This window comes from Hypomesus nipponensis, chromosome 10 (genome assembly GCF_054491055.1).
Source record: "Hypomesus nipponensis isolate SF chromosome 10, ASM5449105v1, whole genome shotgun sequence".
NCBI classification, from domain to species: Eukaryota; Metazoa; Chordata; class Actinopteri; order Osmeriformes; family Osmeridae; genus Hypomesus; species Hypomesus nipponensis.
The window spans coordinates 17,085,001-17,108,646 of NC_140370.1; the positions used below are offsets into that span (position 1 = coordinate 17,085,001).

A 23,646-nucleotide genomic window follows, 5' to 3' on the forward strand; every position below is an offset into this window, starting at 1 on the left:
TGCACCACAACACCTGCAGCACATCAAGCGGTGGTACAGACCTGCAGCACATCAAACGGTGGTACAGAGGTATGTGGAGTTGTAAACATACAGGACTCTAGTGTGGTGGTGTGTTCTGCTCCCCGGGTGTTATGATATGGTATTGTCTCGGGTGGAGCAGGTGTGATGGTGTATTGTTCTCCCCAGGTGAAGCTGCTCACCCTGGAGCAGAAGCAAGCTCTGAGCATCAAGGTGGAGAACCAGGTGGAGGTTCCAGCAGAGAGAGCCTTCTCCCTGCTGTCTGACCTCAGCCTGAGGGTCAACTGGTATCCTAACTACCTGTAGGAACACACACACAGTCAAACATACACACGTTTAAACAGACACACTCACAAATACAAGCATGCATACCATCCTACGGTTTCCTCAACAGGAAGTGTGAGCTGATTCGCCGGGTGGACGATGATGACTTCCTGTATCGTGTGGTGACTCCCTCGGTGGGTCAGGACAGAGTCGGAGCTCTCCCAGCCAATCAGGGAAGTGGAGGGATGAAACAGGAGTTCATCCTGCTGGCGTCAAGGAGACGACCCTGCAACGAGGGGTGAGAGGGGGAGGGGGGGAGGGGGGCAGGGGGAAAGTGTGTCTTCTTATGTGTGAGCAATAGTGACTGTATGTGTGTGTGTGCATGTCTCCCCTCCCTGACCCTGGTGTGTGTGTGTGTTCCTCCCAGGGATGCGTACGTGGTGGCTCTGCGCTCGGTCAGCCTGCCCTCCGTCCCCCCCTCAGAGGGCTGTCACCAGGGGGAGGTGCTCTGTGCTGGCTTCACCATCATGGAGCTCACTGCCTCCAGCTCCCTGGTACTCTCACACACACACACACACACACACACACTCACTGTCTCACACACACACACACTCACTCGCACGCACGCACGCACACACACACAGGTACAAACACACACAAACTAGCAAATTATTTCTCATCTGTTTCTCCTCTGATCCCTAACTTATCTTTCCCTCCCTCCCTCCCTCCCTCCCTCCCTCCCTCCCTCCCTCCCTCCCTCCCTCCCTCCCTCCCTCCCTCCCTCCCTCCCTCCCTCCCTCCCTCCCTCCCTCCCTCCCTCCCTCCCTCCCTCCCTCCCCAGATCTGTTACTATAACCAGGTATCTCCAGAGGTGTTACCCTACGTATCTACAGACATCGCTGGCCTCTCCTCCACTTTCTACCAGACCTTCTGCTCTTGCAGCCAATACCTGACCGGGAACCAAGACAGCCCCGCCCCCTAGCCCTGGGCCACGCCCCCTCCCCCCACCCTGCCCACAGGGACAGAATAGCTGACTCTCCCTCTCCCCTCCCCTCTTCACCCACATCTTTCCCTCCCTCACCATCTTTCCTCCCCCACCCACACTTCCTACTACATTTGTATTGAGAACTGATGAGGATGATGTTTTATTAACAAAACTCGGTAGTGAGCAATCAATAGGTACTGTCATGGTTTCTATGGCACATGTTCATTGCGATCTGTGTGTTAAGGGCATTGTTATAACTGGCGTTTTTATATTTCGACAGACGAATGGCGAGATTAAAAGAAAATACACTATGGAATTGTGGGATTTTTTTAATAAAGATTTTTATAAAAATTGAATGAAACATTAGTTGGTATTGGTTAAATAACACATAATACATATGACATCACATAATTTGAAGACATATCACTAAATCATCCATTCATCCATTAATTGTAAAATCATTTATCCAGTTCATCCAATAAAACATCAGAGCCGTTTATGATTTGTCCATGTAGATCCTGGTCCTGTATTGGTCAGGACTCCAGTAGACCCGCCTCTTTCTGCTGGCCTGACGTAAAGTCTTCACAATTTGTTCTTGTTCCTCTTCCTCTATAATCCTCCCTCTCTCCACCCCCTCTCCTACTATCAGTGAATACTTAGTCTGCAGCCCCTCTAGCCCCTCCCCTGACCTCCCAAGAGGCTCCGCCCCCACCTGCAGAGCCACGCCCTGCCACGCCCCCTCCAGCAGCGCCTCCATGTCGCGGACCAGGGGTGTGGTGTAGCCCTCTACCAGAGCTTCAGGGGGCCAGCTGGGGGCCAGGGTGACGTGAGAAAACACCTGGTTGATGGTGGCGAGGTAGGCCTCGCCAGAGATGGAGCCCTGCACAAGAAGCAGAGAGAGAGAGAGAGAGAGAGAGAGAGAGAGAGAAATAGGGGGTTAAACAATGGAAGAAGGAGACAGGGGTAGAAAAAAGAGGGTTTGAAAGAGAGATGGTGAGAGACAGAGATGGTCAGAAACAAATGTGTGTGTAGCTGTGTGTAGCTGTGTGTGTAATGTCACCTGTGTGGAGAAACAGCCCTGCGACAGCGCCATGTTGATCCAGACCGGGCGGTACAGAAGATTCCTGTCATACAGCTCGCTCAGCACACGCAGAGAACCTTCCAGAACGTCCCGGTTCTCGACCCGAAGGTAGAACCCCCAGAGCCCGGAGGAGGAGAGAACCCTGTCCAGACAGGCCCGGAGGGGGAACAGTGGAGCGGCACCGGAACCTTCCAGAACCGGGACACCAGGTCCTTCCGGAACGAAAGCCACTGTGATCACCAGCATTCCACCCTGGTCGCCTTGGGAACAGGGAGAGGAAGTGAGATCGTACGGTTCACAGGAAGGAGGAAGTTCGCGTGAGTGTGTGGGTACCTGCCAGTAGAGACTCCAGGGAGGCGGAGTCTCTGACGTTGTGCCACAGGATGTCCCGCCCATCTTTGTGTTTGGACAGGAAGTAGTCGTGCAGGTCTCCTCCAGGATAGAACCTCCGCACCCTCCCCCTCTGATCTGACATCACAACCACACACACACACACACACACACACACACACATCAGCAACGACAAGAGGACAGGAAAGGAGAACAGAGGAGAGGAGAGGAGGAGAGGAGGAATTCAAGTTTTTCTTACTGGCGGCCTGTTTGAACTGCGAAAGGACGGGTTCGTAGATGTCGTAGTAGACTCTGCGAGGGTGGCTGTTGTCTCTGATGAAGAGCAGATCCTCCACACTGGGGTTCACGTTCCCCTGCCACAGGGTCAGGCTGAACCTACGGACCAATCACAGGGTCAGGCTGAACCTATGGACCAATCACAGGGTCAGGCTGAATCTACGGACCAATCACAGGGTCAGACTTAACCTATGGACACATTTGAACAGCCGGACTAAACTTGCACCAATGAACCAGTTAGCCAGCTAACTGGCTGGCTGGCTAGTTGGTTACCGTGGAGATTGGCTGAGTAGCCATGCGATGTGAGGCCAGCCACTCCTGGCCATGAGGACGTAGATGGGGAAGGTGATTGGCTGAGGGGCCAGCCTGATGATGTCATACATCTTCTCCACCATGGCTTGAGTGTAGGTGACGTTGGGGAACTGAGGAACGTACAGCACGGCCCACCCTGGAGAAAGGGTCACCTCCGGAAACTTCTGCTGGACCAGGGACAGGAAGCTGGAGGAGAGGAGGAGGTAAGGGGAGGAGAGGAGAGGAGGAGGTGAGGAGGAGGTAAGGGGAGGAGGAGGGGAGGAGAGGAGAGGGGAGGGGAGGAGAGGGGAGAAGGAGGTGAGGGGAGGAGAGAAGGATGAGAGGGGAGGAGGAGAGGAGGAGGTGAGAGGAGGAGGAGGTGAGGAAAGGAGAGAAGGATGAGAGGGGAGGAGGAGGTGAGGAGAGGAGGAGGTGAGGAGGAAGTGAGGGGAGGAAGAGGGGAGGAGGATGAGAGGGGAGGTGAGGAGAGGAGGAGGTGAGGGGGGGGAGAGAAGAAAAGAGAGATGGGGAAAGAGAGATCTGGCTCCTGATTGGCTGCTGACCTGGACCCGTTCACCACAGGGTAGAATCCGGGTACGTTGGGACCAGGAAGTATGTCTGCGTTGATCCAGACGGGCCTGTTGAGCCCTGAGGTCCTGTTCTTTTCCTTCAGCAGCTCCAGAGATGGACCCACTGCCTTCAGACTCTTAAAGTCCAGCTTCACCCCTGAGGAGGAGGCATGATGGATCTTAAAGGGAAAGTTATCCCTGGATGTCACTCTTAAAGGGGAGGCTTGGATAGAATATAGCCTGGAGATTAAGTATGTGAGATATGTTGATACGCCCGTGGAGGGATGTTTTCTGAAATGAGCCTTTCACCTTTCCTGGATTTCAGCACAGCGTCCAGCCATTGGTTCAGAGTGTTGTCGCTGTAGACGTCAGGGGGGTGGGCCATGATGGGTAGTGTTGTCTCATTGGCTGTGTTCAGGCCTTGAACTGTCACATCCGCCTCCAGAATCATGATGTCACCTAGAGGTGACAAGAGAGGGGTGGAGAGAGGAGAGAAGGAGAAGAGAGAGAGAGAGAGAGAGAGAGAAGAGAGAGAGAGAGAAGGAGAGAGGAGAGAGAAGAGAGAGAGAAGAGAGGGAGAGAAAGAGAGAGAAGAGAGAGAGAAGGAGAAGAGAGAGAGAGAGAAAAGGATAGAGAGAGCGGTAATGTAGAGACAAAGAACAAGAGAAGAAAAGGAAAGCTGTATGGTGTATAATTATATTTAACCCTTGTGCTGCCTTCGGGTCACATGACCAAAAGGTTCATAACGAACCATCGTTGTGTTCACCCAATTTTACCCAATACAAAAGCAAATAAAAATAATTTTCTTTCTACCTTCGCAATGCGGGGGGTCTGAGACAGCCCAACGGTTAAAAGAAAATGTTTCACTTTGTTTTTGTATGCGGTAAAGTTGTTGCAAACGACGGTGGGTCCCAATGACTTTGGGTCAGAATGACCCGAAGATAACAAAAGGGTTAAAGCATTATTCTCATAAATATACAAAAAATTAAATATTAAAAAAGTTATTAGGTGATCTCTGATTGGTTGGTTGAGTGGAACTGTTACTTTTCAGTGCCTTGTTCATCTCTGATTGGTTGTTGGCTCGGTGATACCAGGTGGCCAATAGCGCGTCTTTCTCTGTGATGTCACCCGTCTGAACCAGGAAGTCCAACATGTCTCCATCAGTAGGAAACCACGGGAGAGGACGAGGGCCTGGAACACACACAGGTTTGTTATTCAATCCCAGTTGGGCCTAAGACCGCACACACACACACACACCTATGTACACTGTGCATAGGGTGACCAGAAGCATGAACCTTAAAAGGAGGACAAAGGGTCAAAAAGGTCAAAACGGAGGACACGCAACAGCCACAACAGGACAAAATCCGGACGTCTGGTCACTGACAGCGACAGCGACTCTCCTCACAACTTTCCTTGTTCACATATTACTGTGTGTCACCAGCTACAGAACTTGGCCTCACTTTCAATACTTTAATACTCAGAAAATGTGTTCCTAGTAGTAGTAATCTGAAAAGAGACCAGTAGTAGCAGTAATACAAATAGCCCTGGTAACAGTAGCAGTATTAATAGTATAGTGGTAGCAGCAGCAGTAGTAACAGCAGTACTCTGAACAGAGATCAGTAGTAAAATGAGCACTAGTAAGAGCAGCAGCAGCAGGACTAGCAGCATGCTGGCGTACCTGAGTTCTGTGTGACGACCACCGCGGTGACGATGATGAAGAGGAGCAGCAGTAACCCAGCGCCCACACACACCACGATCAGCTGTCTCTTCCTGAGACAGCCCAGGTACCTGCTGTGGTCTGTCCCTCCAGTGTGTCCCCTGTCTGTCCCTCCAGTGTGTCCCCTGTCTGTCCCTCCAGTGTGTCCCCTGTCTGTCCCTCCAGTGTGTCCCCTGTCTGTGCTCCTGTCCTTCATGTCCTCACAGCTGACACGTGTCCCCTCCAGAGGACTCCGCTGGTGTGAGGGGAGGAAGAGATATCTGGGGTTAACATAGTGTGTGTGTGTGTGTCTGCATGTGTATGTGTTTGAGAGAGACAAAGTGTTGTTAAAGAGATAACATGTGTTTGTGTGTGTGAGACAGAGTGAAATCTAGAGGTTATGTGTGTGTGTGTGTGAGTAGGTGTGTCTATGTATGTGTGTGTCTGTGTCTATATATGTGTATGTGTGTACACTTCAAGGCCTTCCCGGTCTGACTGTTATCTACAGAGCAGAGGTTACAGTGATCTCAGTGCTGATAACATTGTGTGTTCCTGCTCTCTATCTCACCTTCCTCCTCAGCCTTGAAGCCAGGTGGCTCTCCTGGTGAGACCACGGACACGCCTGAACAGGGACCCACGCGGTGACATCGTGATGATCAGGATCTTTTCATTGGTGTTGTGATTGTGACTTTGATGCCTCACTATTGTGAGACAGTGAGAGACGCGCACACACACTCCACTTACACACAGCTTGTTGTAACAGCCACATGCGCACACAAACATACACTACTATGTGTTCTTATCACAGAGTCGTTATTGTCAACCATCAGCCAGAGATAAGCTGTCTGACTGAAGCTTGCGTGATCTCTGTATTAAGGTCAGGGCTCCAGATCTCCACAATCAGACAATCGCTCAGTCCTTCTTATCTCTCCTTATTAGTTATTGTGATCTTCTTGCCCAGGGTGATGGAGGTCCACTGGAACGTTATGGTGCATTTCTCTCCCCCCTCCCCTCCCCTCCCCCCTTCCCCTCCCCCCTCCTCCCCTCCCCCTGTCACCGTATCTTCTTGTCCAGGGCGGTGGGCGCTCTACTGGGACTCTTCTCTGGCAGCACCAGTCTGATCTTCCTCCTGGGGGAGGAGCCATCTTCAGAGGGCAGGAACTCCTGCAGAACCGCTGGGCTTGCAGACTGTGGAGCTGCAGATTGTGGAGCTGCAGATTGTGGTGCTGCAGATTGTGGAGCTGCAGATTGCAGGGCTGCAGATTGTGGTGCTGCAGACTGTGGAGCTGCAGATTGTGGAGCTGCATATTGCACGGCTGCAGATTGTGGAGCTGCAGACTGTGGAGCTGCAGATTGTGGTGCTGCAGACTGTGGAGCTGCAGATTGCAGGGCTGCAGATTGCAGGGCTGCAGATTGTGGTGCTGCAGACTGTGGAGCTGCAGATTGCAGGGCTGCAGATTGTGGTGCTGCAGACTGTGGAGCTGCAGACTGTGGAGCTGCAGATTGTGGAGCTGCAGATTGCAGGGCTGCAGACTGTGGAGCTGCAGATTGTGGAGCTGCAGATTGCAGGGCTGCAGACTGTGGAGCTGCAGATTGCAGGGCTGCAGACTGTGGAGCTGCAGATTGTGGTGCTGCAGATTGCAGGGCTGCAGACTGCGGGACTGCAGGAGAAGCCAGAGCCACGTCCCGGCTGTTATTGTTGGACAGATTTTCCATGGTGAGGGCACCAGGATCATGGTGAGCTGGCATGGACTCCCCCAGATCAGAGACAGGAGCCTGGGGGCCCTGGAGGCCCTGAGGGGGCCTGAAGACCTGGGGGGGCTGGGGGCCCTGGGGAGATGGACCCTGCCCTGCCTGGAGGCTCTGAGGCTGGGGGGTCATTTGAGCGAGGCCTTGCCCCCACTGGAGGCCTGCACCCTGGGGTAGGTTGAAGCCAAGCCTGGGGTCCTGGTTCAGGCCGTGTGGAGGGGGCTGAGGGAAGGGCTGGGTGACGGGGTAACCAGGAGGAAAGCTCCCTGGCTGGCCTGGCTGGAGAGGAGACGAGGCTGTGAGGTTAGGAGCTAGGAGAGGAGTGGAGTGTGTGAGATTAGGAGCTAGGAGAGGAGATGTTTGTCTTAGGTTAAGAGCTAGGGGTCGGTGGTTCCCCGCCCTGCCTGGTTCTGCTTCTCTGTACTCGTAGATCTGCTGGCAGCCGTCACAGCTGAGTGTCTGGAAGTCACATCCTGCTCCATCTCCAGACCACAGTCTGTGTCCTCCTGGAGCGTAGCCCACCCTGGCCCCACCCTCCATGTCCTGGCCCCCAGGTACTCCCCCCTCTCCCCTCACCCTGCTGGGGGTCCTCTGAGTGGGGCCCAGGTGTCTACCTCTGGCGCCCTTTAGTGGCAGCTTGCTGATGCGAGAGCCACGCAGCTGAATGGCTGATTCCTCTTCCTGATGACGGCTGATTGGGTGGCTGGAACGGGCCTCTGCTGGTTTTTCCAATGACCTTTCACCTCTAACATCTGTCAGTGAACAGAGAAGGGAAGGGTCAATCGGAAAAAAAGTGCATGTATATAATTTGTGTTCGCAGACAGATAGAGACACAGTGAAAATTAGTAAGAGAAAGAGTTTGAACGATCAAAATAGAGAGAGAGAGATGGGAAGAAGAGAGACAGAGTAAGGGTGAACCTAACCTCCTCAACCCTCACCTCCCCGTGACCCCTCACCTTCCCCCCGTGACCCCTGACCTCGGTGTGGCTCCAGTCTCCTCTCCCTCTCCTCCGCTCTGTACGCCCACCCATCGTCCTCCCCATGGCTGCATTTGGGACACCTAAAACCTCCGCCTCGGACCCCCGTCCTGGACCTCAGATGGCTGCCGTTGCTTTCCAACATGGCCGCCTCTCTACCCCACGGCCCGCTGCCATTGGCCAGCATTTGTTTGGCGTCCAATCGGTCTTCGTCATCGTCCCACCGAGTGACAGTTGGTCCAGGCCCCACCCCTCTCTCCCCCTCGGCCCCGCCCTTCTGTGACCTTATCAGGAAGCCGTTGCTAAGAAGATTCCGGTAGAGAAGGAACACCACCAGTAGAGAGAGAACCACTCCACCTGGAAACACAACAGAGAGAGAGAGGAGAGAGAGGGGGGAGAGAGAAAGAGAGGGGGGGGGAGAGAGAGAGGGGAGAGAAAGAAAGAGAAAGAGAGAGAGAGGAGTAGGACTGTAAACACAGTAGAATTCTGAGTAGAATACTGTAGGTACCATGTAGATGACAGCTGTGAAATACAGAGGCTTCTACAGTAACTATACAGCTGTAACAGTTCAGATGTGAAGTGCCTCGGCTCCGCCTCACCAGAGAAGCAGCCTGCGGCAGTGAGGGCCAGGTCTCGGGCGTAGCGCCGGGGGGAGACGGAGGCCCGGGCCTCCACCTGGACCGTGATGTTCTGGTTGGGGGGGACGCAGTTCTGCTCCGTCAACTCCAGCACCGTGGTCACGGCAGGGTTGTCAGCGCTCACACAAACCAGGCGACGCCCGTTATAGAGCACCTGCGAGGGGGGAGGGGGAACATCTTTATCCTCAGCCCCTCCCTTTACCTCATTCTCAGCCCCACCCGTGACCTCATCCTCAGCCCCACCCGTGACCTCATCCTCAGCCCCACCCGTGACCTCATCCTCAGCCCCACCCTTGACCTCATCCTCAGCCCCACCCGTGACCTCATCCTCAGCCCCACCCGTGACCTCGCCCTCCTCACCTTATCCGGAGCCTCCATGTAGCTGGACAGGAAGGCGGCCAGCTCTCTCAGCTCACAGGTGCAGTTCCAGGTGTTCATGTCCAGGTTGAGGCTGCCCAGCCAGGCCAGGTAGGAGAAGCTCTGAGGGGGGGCCGAGCGCAGACGGTTCCTGGACAGATCCAGGCTCCTCAGAGACGCCAGCCCTCGGAAACTGGGAATCACGTCAGCTGGGTGATTAGTCTGTCAATCGGATGGTCAGTCAGCCAGTCAATCAACCAACCAATCAATCCCTCCCCACCCCACCTGTCCATCCCCAGGTAGGACAGGAGGTTGTCTGACAGGTCCAGGATCTCCAGGCCCTGCAGGTCACCCTGGGAGAACGTGTTGTCCTCCAGCCCGACAACTAGGTTCCCCTCCAGCTGCAACGTCCGCAGGGTCCTAGTGCCCTTAAACCACGAGCCGTTAACCTAGGGAAAGTCAGACAAGGAATAAATCATGCATCCTGTCACTGTGTTTCATTCAGTTGGGGAGAGTCAGGGTGTAAATGAGTCATGCCCAACACAGTTGTTCAAGAATCAAACAGTGAAAGAACCACAACCAACCCACCTGTATGAGCTTGTTGTAGCCCAGATTGAGCACCTCCAGGTGGGTTAGCTGGGAGAAGATCTCCCCTCCCAGGGCCAGGCTGGAGAGCTGGTTGTGGTCCAGCAGCAGGGTCTGGAGCAGGCTCAGGTTGTGGAAGGCCCGGTCCGAGATGGTTGCTATGGCGTTGTGACTCAGGTCCAGCACGGAGACGTTGGCGAGGCCTGCGAGGGAGGTCATCTCCACGGAGGAGATGGAGCCCTCCGTCAGCATGAGGGCCAGGGTCGTCTCCGGGGCGCCTGGGGGGTGGAGGGAGGTAGAAGAGGTGGAGGGAGAGTTGGAGGGGGGGTGGAGGGGGGAGAAGAGGTGGAGGGAGGGAGGTAGAAGAGGTGGAGGGAGGGGTGGAGGGAGGGTGGAGGGGGGAGAAGAGGTGGAGGGAGGGGTGGAGGGAGGGGTGGAGGGAGGGTGGAGGGGGGGAGAAGAGGTGGAGGGAGGGTGGAGGGGGGAGAAGAGGTGGAGGGAGGGGTGGAGGGAGGGTGGAGGGGGGGAGAAGAGGTGGAGGGAGGTAGAAGAGGTGGAGGGGGGGTGGAGGGTGATGCAAAGTTAGCTTTTCAACCTACCAATGATGTTAGACTCAAACCTACCAATTTACAGCTCTCCAACCTACCAATGAGAGGCACCGAATCTTCAAACCTACCAATGATGGAGGAGAGGCGGTGACAGATGACAGCCTCCTCTGAACACACCACACAGGAGGCGGGGCACAAGGGGAGGCGGGGCCTGGGCTGGGCTCGAGTGATTGAAAACAGCAGCATCAGGAAGACTGCTGGAGATAGGAACAGCATCGCCATGGAGACGGAGGGAGAGGGTGAAAAAGAGAGAGAGAAGATAGGCAGAGATGGTTGGAGAGAGACAGAGAGAGGGAGAGAGACAGGGTTAGAGTGATAGTCGATCTGAAGCAGGCAGGCACGTTGTGTGTTTTAAACACCAGGTGTTCTGGAAGTGTATCCATGGTAACGTTCGGCATGTCTCTCCTCTACCTACGTCTCATGTTGGGTCAAAGGTCAGACTGTGTGACTTGGGGTCGTCTTGGTGACCAGGCTCTCAGGACCACGGCTGCCAACGCTGCACTCATCTTCATCATCTTCATCATCTTCATTGTCCGGGTCTACACACACTCCTCGACCCAGCAACACTAGGTCGAAAAAGTATATATTTTCAACCTTTTGAGGAAAATATTTTGTGTATCAAAATGTGTTTTTATTTGTGTGTGTCATCAGTCAAATTGTGTGTGTCCCTTGTGTTGTGTTTGTGTGCATGTTTGTATGTGTGTGGTGCATGTATGTGTGTTGCATGTGTGTGTGTGACTCACAGCAGTTATGGCAACAGCTGTCATGCACACAGTGACCAGATAGGGAGCCTGCCAGCCTAGCTGCTAGCCTAACTGCTAGCCTAACTGCTAGCCTAGCTGCTAGCCTAGCTGCTAGCCTAGTTGCTAGCCTAGCTGCTAGCCTAGCTCCAGCCTAGCTGCTAGCCTAGCTGCTAGCCTCGCCGGCTCTGATGAGCTTCTCAGGTTTCTGCTGGAGTATCAGTTCTGGCTCCTGTCTCATCACAAATGATGACGTGGAGAGCCACACACACACACACACACACCTCGGCTGATGACACACACATGCATTAAAACACACAGACGAAAACAAACAGCAACCCTAATCTATTACCTTCAGACTGGGTGATGGACCCCTCTACAGGGGAAATTGGTACAGTCCACCCAAGGACGAATCAATCAACAGTGAATTCCTGGATCAGACCAATGTACCAGTCCAGGGGGTTTCATCAGGGTTCCTGGGGGTTGTTGTCTCTGTGGCATGTTGCAGATGAGCTAGCCAGAGCTAGCACTACAAGCTAACAGTAACAGTACTAACATGGGTAAGTAGTCACATGAACATTTAACTTCTTATCCATTTCGCAGACACTTGTATCTAAAACGACATACACATCGTTCATATAGAAAGTACATCAGAAGATCGAGGATCAGAAGAGCAGAGTTCTACTGTGTTTCAGAGGCTGGAGTAAAGGAACTAACTGTATTTAACAGACACATCGCAAAGTAACCACATCTCAGCTACCAGGCACAGTGGACAACCACATCTCAATGATAACATTACATATTGCAGTGCAGAAAATGCAACTTCTCAAATGCACCTGTATGGTGCTGGGTTTACCTACCAGTGAAAGATGTTAACCATCTGGTTGCCCCTGTACCAGCAGCAGAACCAGTACATCCGTGTTTTGGATCAGAAAGTCAGTCCTTTGTAGCAGTAAGCCTGTTCTGGACCAGTACCAGGACCAGACCAGCGCTGAGTGAGGGTGTGTGCTGAGTGACTGTGTGCTCTGAGAGCTGCTCTACTGAGGTGAGCTGGGTCAGGTTACCTGGACTCTGAGCATGCTCAGTAGTCACCTGATCCGGTCCTGGTGGTGCCCTGCTACCCCTAGCCATCTGGGTAAGCTAACACACACCTGTAAACACACTCATTCACATACTGTACACACACACACACACACACACACACACACATACTGTACATTCACTCACATGCAGACCAGATATGGCAAAAGTACACATCCTTCACTCAAGTAGAAGTACAGATACTTAAGTAAAAAATATTTTTTTGAACCTATAGTAACTTTTTGGGGAAAATATGTTTTCAACCTTTCAAGACAAAACAAATGAAAGTTTATAACCTTAATCAGTCAGACAAGAGAGATCATTTGCAACATGACAGACTTTGTGCTGACAGGCTGAAACATAAATACAATCACTCACTTCAACAAGTTGAAAAGTGAGACTGACATTTTATTATTTTTGTTGTATTCAGCACGATTCACAGTATTATTATTCAATGAAACAATTGATTAATTCCTTCAATTAAATGTGTTTTTTTCCGGAAACTGTCAAGTGGCAAAATGTTATTTCTCTATTTTATTGACCTGTGTTTAGTGAAGAAGAATTTGATAATAACATCATTCTAGCTGTTGTCTGTCATCAGACAAGCTTGTGACAAAACAACCCTTCCTCTTCCTCACTGGGACCAAACGTAGATCACATCCCGCACCTGACTTCCTGTCTGCCTGGCCGTGACCTCTCACCCCTGTCATGTGACAGCCCGGTCACATGGTGAGCACCATCTTCCCAGAAGCCCCGGGGGAGTTGATGATGTCATGGTGGGCCTGGGCGGCGTCCTCCAGGGGGTACTGCCGGCCCACGGACGGCTTCAGCCAACCAGCATGCAGCCCTGCGGACAGGGCGGACGCACACTCCTTCTTCTCTTCCTGGAAGGGGGGGAGGGAGGGAGAGGGATGAGGAGAGGAGGGAGGAGATGGGGGATAGAGGAGAGGAGGGAGGTATGGGGGAGAGAGGAGAGGGATGGGGGAGAGAGGAGAGGGATGGGGGAGAGAAGAGAGGAGATTGATCAGTAATAAAACAGAAACAGACAGTGTAGATAGTGGTAAGATGTTCTGTTGTGTGGAGTTCCTACTGCAGTGGCGAAGAACAGAGCCACTCCCATGATACTGCTCTCCTTAGCCATGGTGTCCCGGGGGTTCATCTCAACAGGCCCTCGACTGCCCACGACCTACAACACGCATCACAACACACATCACAACACACATCACCATACACTCACACTGGTATATTACAACACATCAATACAGTTAGTTTATTAGAACACATTCCTCCAGTTCCACTAGAACACATTCCTCCAGTTCCACTAGAACGTGTTCCTCCAGTTGCCATGACAGCGTGCTGCAGAGGGTTAGGGGTTAGAGGCCTCACCGTGACTCGCCCCCCGTACGCCAGCATGTGCAGGTCGCTGCTCAGGTTCACGTTAGCCAGCATCTCCACGATAACATCCACCCCCTGGCCACCTGTCGCTTCCTGCAGTACACACACACACACACACCACATGGACACACACACAAGCACACACATACACACATTTAACTATCAGAATCATTGTAGTTTGTCTGCTGTCCTCTCACCATGATCATGGAGGTGTAATAGTGCTGCTGTATCTCACCATGATCATGGAGGTGTAATAGTGCTGCTGTATCTCACCATGATGCTGGAGGTGTAATAGTGCTACTGTATCTCACCATGATGCTGGAGGTGTAATAGTGCTGCTGTATCTCACCATGATGCTGGAGGTGTAATAGTGCTGCTGTATCTCACCATGATGCTGGAGGTGTAATAGTGCTGCTGTATCTCACCATGATCTTTGAGGTGTAGCCCGGCTCCCGGTGGTTAAAGGCCAGGTGAGCCTGGTTGTTCAGGACCAGCTCCAGACCCTCAGCTGTCCCTGCTGTTCCCAAGACCCTCAGCCCCCGCGCCCGCGCCAGCTGGCACGCTGCCACCCCCACCTCACACACACACACATATAAACACACACGTAAACACACACACACACACATATATAAATACACACGTAAACACACACACACACACATATAAACACACACGTAAACACACACACACATATAAACACACATGTAAACACTGACTAAATCTGACACACACATACACCCGTGAGCTGGTCTTACCCCTCCACTGGCTCCATGAACGAGGACAGTCTCTCCAGCTTTGGCCTGGGCCCTGAGTCACATGACACCCCAGTCAGGTTACAGGAGCAACACAGACTTTGCAGTAGAATGTAGACTGTATGGTAGAGTGTAGAATGTGAAGCATAGAATGTCAAGGGTAGAATGCAGAGAGTAGAATGTGGAAAATAGAATGTAGAACATACAGTAGAATGTAGAAAGATGAAAGTAGAATGTCTGAAGTGTCGAGTAGAATGTGGAACACAGAGCCATGCCTGTGCTGTGGTACCTGTGGAAGAGAGCTCTGTAGGCTGTGCAGTAAGGGACCCCCAGGGCTGCTCCCTGCCTGTGGTCCAGGGAGGAGGGGAGAGGATGGACAGAGTCCTCACACGCCAGCGTGAACTCTGCATACCCTCCTGTCTCTGTAGCTGTGGTGAACACTCTGTCTCCCGCCTCACTCACACACACACACACACACACACACTCTACAATCAGTAATGTTACAAATGTGTCTTATAAGATGGTGACATATTACGTTTTCGAACAGTGACCTCCTCCACTACCCCCCACACACACACCCACCCACTCACACACACACACACACTCACACACACACACACACCTTCAGAGAGGAGACCCCGTCTCCGACCTCCTCCACCACCCCGGACACGTCTGTGCCTGGGGTGTACGGCAGGCTGGGCTTGCGGGCGTATGCCCCCGAACGGATGTAGGTCTCTACTGGGTTCACCCCACACGCATGTATACGGATCAGCACCTGCACACACACATACACACACACGTGTTAGTTGACTTGAGTTAGTCCAACAGGAGTCATGTTTCTAGAATATATATATAAATAAACACTTTTACCACAGTCTGCAACTATTCAAGTTCAAGTTGTTATTTTCTGAGATGAATCCCAGGCCAAAACTGAATCCAGATTTGGTAACGGTTATGGGTTATTCCAGTCTCAGCATGTTGCGTCGCGTGGCCTCACCTGTCTCTGTCCCGGGTTCGGTACCGGCACATCGGAGCAGATCTGTAGCACAGACGGTCCTCCGAACTCGCTCACGCGGATAGCTCTCATCAAGCGGGCCATGTTGAGTCTATGGCACACACGTTCGTATACACACGGACGGACAGTCGGACACGCACAAACACACCCACCCACGAACGCACGCACATACGTACGTACAAACACAAACACATGGATTGGACTTTAGACGTGTCTGTCATGATACAGTGAGGAGGTCAGTCGCTTAAGTGAATGTGCAACCACTTGCTAGCAGATTAAAGTTAACGCTAGCTAACTTCGAAGTGACTGGCTTGATAGCTGTAACATTTACTTAACTTAACGTCAGCTACAGCTATGTGTTATAATGCATGAATTTATATTAAGACGACATTTTAATACATGTAAAAAATACAATCGACTTACCGTGCACGGACTGTGGCAGTTGTCACCGGTCGCCTGTCGAGGGCGACAACATGACATTCCAAAACATCCGCCTCCACAACTGACCTCTTCCGGCACCCGTTGCACGCGTTTCAAAAACCTTACAAATCAAAATATTACATAGAAATGTTAGCCAACCTAGCTTTCTAGGTTTCCCTGGCCTAATATTTGCATACACGTTTCTTTACTGAGAATACCTGAGCGATGTTGTAAAATATAATAATCAGCATGACAACGGAAAACACCTTTGGTCAATGGAAAAAACAGTGTTTGAACAAGATCGACTTCAGCAAGAAGGGGAAAGTGGATGAAGAAATTTCTCTCGTTGTAGCACTTCTCAACAGTAGCGAGAACTACTTCACCACCAGTTCTTGCTCCGGGAGAATCATTCTTGTAGATGGGGTGAGCTAGCTAGCTGTTGGCTCATAGTCTTGCTTAGCTAGGTAGCGGATATTGTGTAGCTAGCTAGCGGGCGAGCTACTGACCGTCGCTTACTGGGGTGACACTGTTGCTTTATGTTCATTGATCTCTGCTCTTCTGCACCTCCTCTCCGTATCTATCTATCTGACTGGCTGGCTGGCTGGTTGGCTGACTGACTGACTGAATGCTCCTTACTTACACTCTATCCCCCGACTCCCTCCCTCCCAGTTGTCAGACAGTCACGAGGTTCAGAAGCAGGATTGTTCCTGGCTGTTTGTGTCCCACCAGAAGTGTCAAATAGAAGATGTGGTGAGCATACACACATTACCCCCCCCCCACACACACACACACACACACTCCACACACTACCCCCCCACACCCACACTCCACACACTACCCCCCCCCACACACACACACTCCACACACTACCCCCCCCCCCACACACACACACCCCCACACTACCCCCCCCACACACACACACTCCACACACACAGACACACATATATTCCCACACATCACCACCCTATCACGTCAACATTTTTGTGTGTGTGTGTGCTGCAGATGTCAGGGCTGCAGAGGGCTTGTGGCGACGCTGTGTTGAAGTTTGAGCCCTTCATCCTGCACGTCCAGACCAGACAGCTGGAGCATGCTCAGCTCCTGGTAATACAGCTGCTGTTGGTTATAACCCTGATATAGACTTACTTATAACCCTGATATAGACTTACTTATAACACTGATATAGACTGCTTATAACACCGATATAGACTGGCTATAACACTGTGTTTACAGACTGGTTAGAATGGCGTAGACAAGTATCATTCTGTATTTACCACTGTGTGTCTCTCTCTCTCTCTCAGCACTCTGTGGCGATCAACTCTGGCTTCAGGAACTCTGGTCTGACAGTTGGGAAAAAGGGCAAGATCATCATGGTACAGCTTAGTGGTTAGAGCACTTGAGTGCAGGTTGCAGGTTCAAGTCCACCCTGCGTGAACCGTGTGTTTTGTCCCTCTAGGCTGTCCGTAGCTCCCACTGTCTGGAGGTTCCGCTCACCCACAGAGGACAGGTCCTGGTTGGTCAGGACTACATCCACTTCCTGGTTGAGCTAGCCAATCAGAAGATGGATGAGAATCTGAAGCGAGTACAGAGGTCAGAGGTGTACAGTCATGTGAGAGACTCAGACAGTCAAATATACGTGTTAAATCAGAAACAAGATTAGAAAATAAGAAAATTATATAATAACGCAAAAAAAATACCAATGGATTTTTACTGATTTGACATGCACCTACCTTCCACAGGTTCTATCTGTGCCTGCAGTCTGCTTTGTCCCCAAAAGAACTACAAATCCAACCAGTCTTATCACCAAATGAACTACAGATTCAACCTTCCTTGTCACCAGAACTCCAAACCCCAGACACACAAGAGAAGAAAGAGAGGAAGCCTGTTTACAAGAGGAGGAGGAGGAGAGGGCAGCCGGAGCCTGATCCTGACCCCTGTGACCCCTGTGGCCCCTGTGACCCTGATCAGGTGACCAGAGAGGCTGACCTCTGGGAGCAGGACTCTCTGGAGGCCGGCCTGGCTCTCCTCACATCAGACACATCTCCAGGGGTCGTACCCTGACCTCAACACCTGACCCACAAGATCTCTTCACAACAACTGTGTGGTTGGTCATGTCAGATTAAACTCAGATATGAGGTATTGCAGATAATAGTTAATATAGTCTCTGTACCTTGTCTGTCCTCAACTTCAACTTCTCACTACAAACATCACTGCTAAGCTTTCCAGTACTGGCGTTTTTTGAGTCGGTATGTGTGTGTGTCTGTATGTCTGTGTTTAAGCATAGCTGCGTGTGTGTGTGTCTGTGAGGAAGGTTTGTTCTGGAGTCCATCAGCAGCATCAGTTCTGCCCTCCGACAGTGGTTCTTATGTGGTCAGGAACCCGGTTCTGTGGACTGGACACCAGAAGGCTCTGTCTCCTCCCACTTCCTGCTCTACGCCTCATTAGGAAGTACCGCCTCATTACCCAGCAGGCCTCTGGTCTGTGATTACCACGACAACCAGCTGTGTGTGTGTGTGTGTGTGTGTGTGTGTGTGAAGACATTGGGGTGTGCATGCTTGTGTGTGTGTGATTGTGTGACAGTGTTGGGGTGTGTGAGGTGTGATCATCTATGAGAGGAGAATAGAGTAGAGCATGTCAAGCTGTCATGTGACCTGTAGAGGGCGCTAGTGCGCCTTTAACCTCACAACAAGTCAAGGTGTGATGAATGGCCACTTTACAATAAACATTTAGCAAGTAAATGCAACTTTTATGAAGGTAGGACACCTGACTATCTACCCAGCTCCAATATCATTCCTGAAGTCTATAGATGATGTGGTTACAAACAGCCGAATGATTAATGTCAGTAACAGCTAAACACACAGATACACAGAGCGACACACACATACACAGATACACACACAAGCATTGGCGAGGGTCTAGTGAAGTAGATATGTAACTAAGATGCTGGTTATTGTGATGATTTTATGTTTGTGTGTATCTGTGTGATAGCCTGTGTGCATCTTTATATGTGTTTGTGTCGGTCAGTGTGTGTGTTTGTTGGTCTGTGTGTGTGTGTGTGTGTGTGAGACAGTGTGTGTGTCTGGGTTTGGTTTCCTTGTTGTCGTGGCCCTCCCAGTAAACAGACAGCAGGATGGACGTTGTAGTGATGGTGACATGTTGGCATGGTGACATGTTGGCATGGTTACATGTTGGCATGACTGCTCAAATCTGTTGATCTCAGAGTCGGAGGGTGAAGGACGAGGGTGGGGTGGGGTGGCCGCTGGGTGGGGTTTACTGTGTGTGTCCGTGTGTGTACCGTATGTGTGTGTGTCTGTGTTCAGTGTGTGTCCGTGTGTGTGTGGTTTCAGAGTAAAGTATTCTCTTTAGCGTCACGCTAGCTAGCTATCCCATGTGCGTGTGTGATAGGTGTGTAGTTGTGTGTGTGGTAGTGGTGTGTGTATGTACGTGTATGAATACCCTCCTCTCTTCTTTCATGTTAGCGTCACGCTAGCTAACTGACTGTCAGAACTCCTTGCTAGCAATACAGCAGCTCCACGGAAACCAAAATAAACAGTTGGATTCTGGGTAGTGTGTCACTCGCACAACAAAGCGAAGGGGCGGAGCCTGATGAAACCGGAGGATGGGCACATCTGGAGTCTGTTAATCAAACGGCCAATGACTGATGAGTTGGATTCTGCCCGGTGACACGGCGATGGGGAGGGGGGAGGGGGGGGAGGTTAAGTTAAGTAGAGTTAAGTTGTGTTTCCGGGGTCTGGAGAGTTTGTGGATTGACTGAACATGTTACATATCTGTAACAAGATGGACGTACTGTCTAAAATGCTCATTCCTGTGAAAGTGGAGAGGAAGGAAGGATAGGAGGGAAGGACAGGAGGGGGGAGAGGAGGGAAGGAGAGGAGGGGGGGGGGAGAGGAGGGAAGGAGAGGAAGGGGGAGAGGAGGGGGGAGAGGAGGGGGAGAGGTGTATTTGTCATATCTGCAACAAGATGGAAGTAGGGTGAGTCTGACAGGAGAGGAGACGATCTGGTTCCTTCTCCCTAACCTCCCTCTCCCCCTCCTCTCCCCCTCCTCTCGTCTCCTCTCCCCCCATCCCTCCCTCCCTCTCCCCCTCCTCTCCCCCCATCCCTCCCTCCCCTCTCCCCCTCCTCTCCCCCTCCTCTCCCCCCATCCCTCCCTCCCCTCTCCCCCTCCTCTCCCCCCTTCCCTCCCTCCTGCCCCTCTCCCCCTCTTCCCCCTCCTCTCCCCCTCCTCTCGTCTCCTCTCCACCTCCTCTCCCCCCTCCTTCCCTCCCCTGTCCCCCTCCTCTCCCCCCTCCCTCCCTCTCCTCCCTCCCCCGGTCTCTGAAAGGAGGCATGATGCCACTGTGTGGAGGGCCTGCAGGCCTCTAGGCTCTCATTAGACCTTTCTCCTGCCATTTCCCCTGGAGCCCTCAGAATGAGGGGGAGGAGGAGAGGAGAGGAGGAAGGGGGGAAGTTGAAGCAAAGAGAGTGAGGGGGGAAGGCAATTAGATGAAGAAGGGATGAAGAAATGTCCTCATTTCACAGGAAGTAGAATGTACCCACAAAGTGGAGAGAGAGGAACCTGAAGACCAATCAACATCCTTCTTGCATCAACGATCCCTGACCTCACCTGATCACTGCAGGAACAGGAAATGGAGGGTGATGAGGTCAGGGGTCATGGAGGCACATGTTGCTTTGTAAATAGTTCATAGTGACCGAGTTTTTGGGAGGTGAAATAAACCTTGGTTGTAAAGACACAGGTGCGAGTGGGAGGTGATTCGCATGAATCTCTTCATACTCACATCTGCGTACGCATGATCTGGGCTCTTCCTGGTTCTCCCCGGCTCCTATGATTGGCTGTGATGCAGCATCATCGGTCTAGGGCCCTGTTTGATTGGCCTGAGACTGCAGCTGGTTAACTGGGTGGTTGTTGGCCTACCAGGTGCGTGTGTTAATGTGTGTGGGGTGCAGGGGTTGTGATGTGTGTGTGCGTGTGAGAAGGCGTAAGGGTGTGTGTGTGTGTGTGTGTGTGTGTGAGAAGGCGTAAGGGTGTGTGTGTGTGTGTGTGTGTGTGTGTGTGGGAAGGCGTTAGGGTGTGGAGGTCAGTGTTTCTAGATGGTTCTTCAGATAGCAGCTATTCATGTCTAAACAGCAGAACGATGAGGGGAGAGATGCAGGCACGCTAGACTGCGTGTGTGAGTCTGTGTGTACTGTGTTTCATTGGGTCTTTTGTATCTACTATCTGCCACTAGGTGCAGACTAAACCAGCTGGAAAACATTCATGTCAGCGCAGGTCTCTAGATACTGTCTCAGACACACACACACACACATACACACAGTCACACACACACACACTCTAACCTCAAATCCCCAAAAGATTTTCTCAAATTCGCGATCAAATACACTCAGACACGCTAAGCTTGTTCTAGCTAAGAAGCTCGATGGTGCTGAAAGCTAACAAGCTCACATCAAAGTCCGATCTGTCGTTTGGTGCCTAATGTTTCCTGCTGCTGAGCTGTGTGTTGTTCTTGGTGCTGCTGGCAGCTTTAATCTGGCTCTCGCACACTGCAGCAGTCTGTTATCACATCACATCTCAGCCCGGCTCCTCTCTGCCCTGGCCCTGAGAGAGGGAGAGAGAGAGAGAGAGAGAGAGAGAGAGAGAGGGAGGGAGGGAGGGAGGGAGGGAGGGAGGGAGGGAGAGGGAGAGAGAGAGAGGGAGGGAGGGAGGGAGGGAGGGAGGGAGGGAGGGAGGGAGGGAGGGAGGGAGGGAGGGAGGGAGGGAGGGAGGGAGGGAGGGAGGGAGGGAGGGAGGGAGGGAGGGAGGGAGGGAGGGAGGGAGAGAGAGAGAGGGAGGGAGGGAGGGAGAGGGAGAGGGAGAGAGACCACCTTGGACACTGGATCCCTTTCCTGCAGTTCTCGTGTTTTTCTCTCTGTTTTTTCTGTCACTCTCTTTTCTTTCGCTCTCTTTTGGAGGGGGTTCTTTTTCCTTCCCTCCCTTCTAGATATCCCATTCTCCCTCTCTCCCTTCCCCTCTCCATCCACACCTCTTTCCATCCATCCATCCCCCTCTCTCCTCCATCCTTACTCCTTTTCTCTATCCCCCCACTCCCTCCATCAACCCTCACTCCACCCTCCCTCCCTCCAGCCCCCCCCCTTCTCCAGTCAGATCTTTGTTTTCAGCCTCCTATCCTGTTTTACGGCGTTCTGTGCCCCGTTGCCGTGGCGTCAGGTTCCACAGCACGCTATTGGAGGAAGTGAGTGAATAACAGGTGTGGACAGACAAGCTATTTCAGGATAGAGTCCTGGAATAAACAACTTGAAGGAGACGCTAAATGTCCTGGTGGTCGAGGGAGAGGTGGTGGGGGTGGGGGTGGAAGGGTGGGGGAGTGGGGGAGTGGGGGTGGGTTAAGGGAGAAGTTAGGGTGGGTTAAGGGAGAAATTAGGGGAGTTGCTGGATAAAGGCCGATATATGCTTCTGCGTTTTTCGTAAAGGAGAAGTTAGGGTGGGTTAAGGGAGAAATTAGGGGAGTTGCTGGATAAAGGCCGATATATGCTTCTGCGTTTTTCGTAAAGGAGAAGTTAGGGTGGGTTAAGGGAGAAATTAGGGGAGTTGCTGGATAAAGGCCGATATATGCTTCTGCGTTTTTCGTAAAATGGACACGTCGGAACGCCCTCATCTCCGTGGAACGCCCTCGGAGAGCTTGACTTGCACCTTGCACCTCCTGAATTTTCTATCTATCCGTCCTAGCTACGGAGAGCTAGGGAGACCCCCTTGGCTGTGATTGGTCAGTATTAAGAACCCCTTGCATCAGGGGCAGGGGCGGGGTTGCCGTGATAGCAGGACGAACAGAATCCTTTGACCGCCATTGCTTGTAAAGTTTTTACAATTCATATTTCAGCTAAACAGTACATGTAAATCAGCATCTGAATAAAAATGAGACGAGAAATGGGCAGTGTAGTTGCTGAAAATATGCATGTTTTTTGATGAAATAGTTCATTTGAAAATTTGCTCCGAGTTCTCAGTAACCTAGGTAAATAAACACTCGAAAATGTCTAACAAAAAATGTTGTACCACCTACTCTTCTGGCGGTGAATTGTTTTCAGCACCCACAGCCTACGGAGAACCATAAACGCAGTCTATCCGTCCGTATCCGTGCGCCCGCCCATCAGTAAACGGAGACGCAGAAGCATATTTTGGGATTAAGCATCATGTCACTAGTGCTACTGGGATGATTTTGGGAGGATGGGGGAGAGGGCGAGGCTGGGGAGAGGGGGGAGGCTAGGGAAAGGAGGGAGGGTGGGGGGGACCTCAGCTTGGAGGGGCCCCGCAATATTTTGGATGAACTGGTCTGCTACAAACCATGATTGATACATGATCCTGTCTATCCAGAACTGTAATAGACTAACATGACCCTGGGCCGAGTCTGTTCTCTGAGTACATTTACATTTAGTCATTTAGCAGACGCTCTTATCCAGAGCGACTTACAGTAAGTACAGGGACATCCCCCCGAGGCAAGTAGGGTGAAGTGCCTTGCCCAAGGACACAATGTCAGTTGGCACGGCCGGGAATCGAGTAGGACACACCAGTATGAGTGTGCCAGTATGTTTACAGCATGTGTGTATATGTGCAAGTGTTTGCATGTGTATGTGTGCATGTGAGTGTATGGATGTGTGTGTGTGTGTGTATGGATGTATGTATGTGTGTGTGTGTGTGTGTGTTTATTATGAGCCGTATCCTCAGATACAGAAGAATCTGCTACTTTGTTGTGGCGTCTGAGGAGATGAGAGATGCACCTGGACACAGATG

At 51.8% G+C, this 23,646-nt stretch overlaps 5 protein-coding genes across 9 annotated transcripts in view; 2 read left to right on the forward strand and 3 right to left on the reverse strand.

Annotated features, from left to right (window-relative positions):
* Positions 1-1,583, forward strand: part of acot11a (acyl-CoA thioesterase 11a) — a 5,842-nt gene extending 4,259 nt beyond the window's left edge. For both annotated transcript variants that reach the window (XM_084707133.1, XM_084707134.1), the window contains 4 exons: positions 187-320; positions 413-580; positions 710-836; positions 1,124-1,583. In XM_084707133.1, the coding sequence (XP_084563259.1) occupies positions 187-320; positions 413-580; positions 710-836; positions 1,124-1,264 (570 nt within the window). In that variant the 3' untranslated portion in view covers positions 1,265-1,583. The remainder of the gene's footprint in view (positions 1-186; positions 321-412; positions 581-709; positions 837-1,123) is intronic.
* A 31-nt stretch (positions 1,584-1,614) lies between these two features.
* On the reverse strand, positions 1,615-6,532 carry fam151a (family with sequence similarity 151 member A). The gene is made up of 10 exons (XM_084707132.1): positions 6,100-6,532; positions 5,514-5,787; positions 4,880-5,026; positions 4,145-4,294; positions 3,830-3,992; positions 3,249-3,473; positions 2,938-3,074; positions 2,682-2,816; positions 2,328-2,608; positions 1,615-2,147 (listed from the first exon to the last, which is right to left on the reverse strand). Exons 2-10 carry the CDS (start codon positions 5,746-5,748, stop codon positions 1,764-1,766), a joined length of 1,857 nt encoding a protein of 618 aa, XP_084563258.1. The 5' UTR covers positions 5,749-5,787; positions 6,100-6,532; the 3' UTR covers positions 1,615-1,763.
* A 951-nt stretch (positions 6,533-7,483) lies between these two features.
* Positions 7,484-11,778, reverse strand: lrrc53 (leucine rich repeat containing 53). The gene is made up of 10 exons (XM_084707662.1): positions 11,538-11,778; positions 10,861-11,011; positions 10,514-10,642; positions 9,841-10,115; positions 9,538-9,701; positions 9,256-9,445; positions 8,857-9,049; positions 8,237-8,614; positions 7,705-8,032; positions 7,484-7,559 (listed from the first exon to the last, which is right to left on the reverse strand). The coding sequence occupies exons 2-10, from the start codon at positions 10,865-10,867 to the stop codon at positions 7,484-7,486; spliced, it is 1,740 nt and encodes a 579-aa protein (XP_084563788.1). The 5' UTR covers positions 10,868-11,011; positions 11,538-11,778.
* Positions 11,779-12,652: 874 nt separating this feature from the next.
* cryz (crystallin, zeta (quinone reductase)) lies at positions 12,653-16,467 on the reverse strand. The gene is made up of 10 exons (XM_084708021.1): positions 16,354-16,467; positions 15,851-15,968; positions 15,410-15,518; positions 15,035-15,187; positions 14,702-14,865; positions 14,416-14,467; positions 14,086-14,235; positions 13,652-13,753; positions 13,356-13,451; positions 12,653-13,149 (listed from the first exon to the last, which is right to left on the reverse strand). The coding sequence occupies exons 3-10, from the start codon at positions 15,509-15,511 to the stop codon at positions 12,988-12,990; spliced, it is 981 nt and encodes a 326-aa protein (XP_084564147.1). The 5' UTR covers positions 15,512-15,518; positions 15,851-15,968; positions 16,354-16,467; the 3' UTR covers positions 12,653-12,987.
* tyw3 (tRNA-yW synthesizing protein 3 homolog (S. cerevisiae)) lies at positions 15,957-17,993 on the forward strand. Of its 4 annotated transcripts, none has more exons than XM_084708023.1 (6): positions 15,957-16,270; positions 16,517-16,597; positions 16,850-16,948; positions 17,146-17,217; positions 17,301-17,453; positions 17,685-17,993. In XM_084708023.1, the coding sequence occupies exons 1-6, from the start codon at positions 16,097-16,099 to the stop codon at positions 17,814-17,816; spliced, it is 711 nt and encodes a 236-aa protein (XP_084564149.1). In that variant the 5' UTR covers positions 15,957-16,096; the 3' UTR covers positions 17,817-17,993. The 4 variants fall into 4 exon arrangements, with proteins under 4 accessions (XP_084564149.1, XP_084564148.1, XP_084564151.1 ...); XM_084708022.1 differs by having other exon boundaries at positions 17,301-17,434; positions 17,584-17,993; XM_084708025.1 differs by having other exon boundaries at positions 17,301-17,434.
* Positions 17,994-23,646: the final 5,653 nt, after the last annotated feature.

Bases quoted from the DNA above. Each gene is read 5' to 3' on its own strand.
- fam151a (XM_084707132.1), bottom strand. From the start codon at position 5,748: ATGAAGGACAGGAGCACAGACAGGGGACACACTGGAGGGACAGACAGG. The intron at 3,075-3,248 runs GTAACCAACTAG...ATTGGTCCGTAG, and splicing joins CTACTCAGCCAATCTCCACG to GTTCAGCCTGACCCTGTGGC. The intron at 2,609-2,681 runs GTACCCACACAC...CCTGTTCCCAAG, and splicing joins CCTGGAGTCTCTACTGGCAG to GCGACCAGGGTGGAATGCTG.
- lrrc53 (XM_084707662.1), bottom strand. The intron at 10,116-10,513 runs GTAGGTTTGAAG...TCCACCCCCCAG, and splicing joins CCGCCTCTCCTCCATCATTG to GCGCCCCGGAGACGACCCTG. The intron at 8,615-8,856 runs GTGAGGCGGAGC...TTGTGTTTCCAG, and splicing joins TGCCGCAGGCTGCTTCTCTG to GTGGAGTGGTTCTCTCTCTA.
- cryz (XM_084708021.1), bottom strand. From the start codon at position 15,511: ATGGCCCGCTTGATGAGAGCTATCCGCGTGAGCGAGTTCGGAGGACCG. The intron at 13,754-14,085 runs GTGAGATACAGC...TGTGTACTGCAG, and splicing joins GCTACACCTCAAAGATCATG to GAAGCGACAGGTGGCCAGGG. The intron at 13,452-13,651 runs GTGAGGCCTCTA...TGCGTGTTGTAG, and splicing joins CGTACGGGGGGCGAGTCACG to GTCGTGGGCAGTCGAGGGCC.
- tyw3 (XM_084708022.1), top strand. From the start codon at position 16,097: ATGACAACGGAAAACACCTTTGGTCAATGGAAAAAACAGTGTTTGAAC. The intron at 16,271-16,516 runs GTGAGCTAGCTA...CCTCCCTCCCAG, and splicing joins GAATCATTCTTGTAGATGGG to TTGTCAGACAGTCACGAGGT. The intron at 16,598-16,849 runs GTGAGCATACAC...TGTGTGCTGCAG, and splicing joins AGTGTCAAATAGAAGATGTG to ATGTCAGGGCTGCAGAGGGC.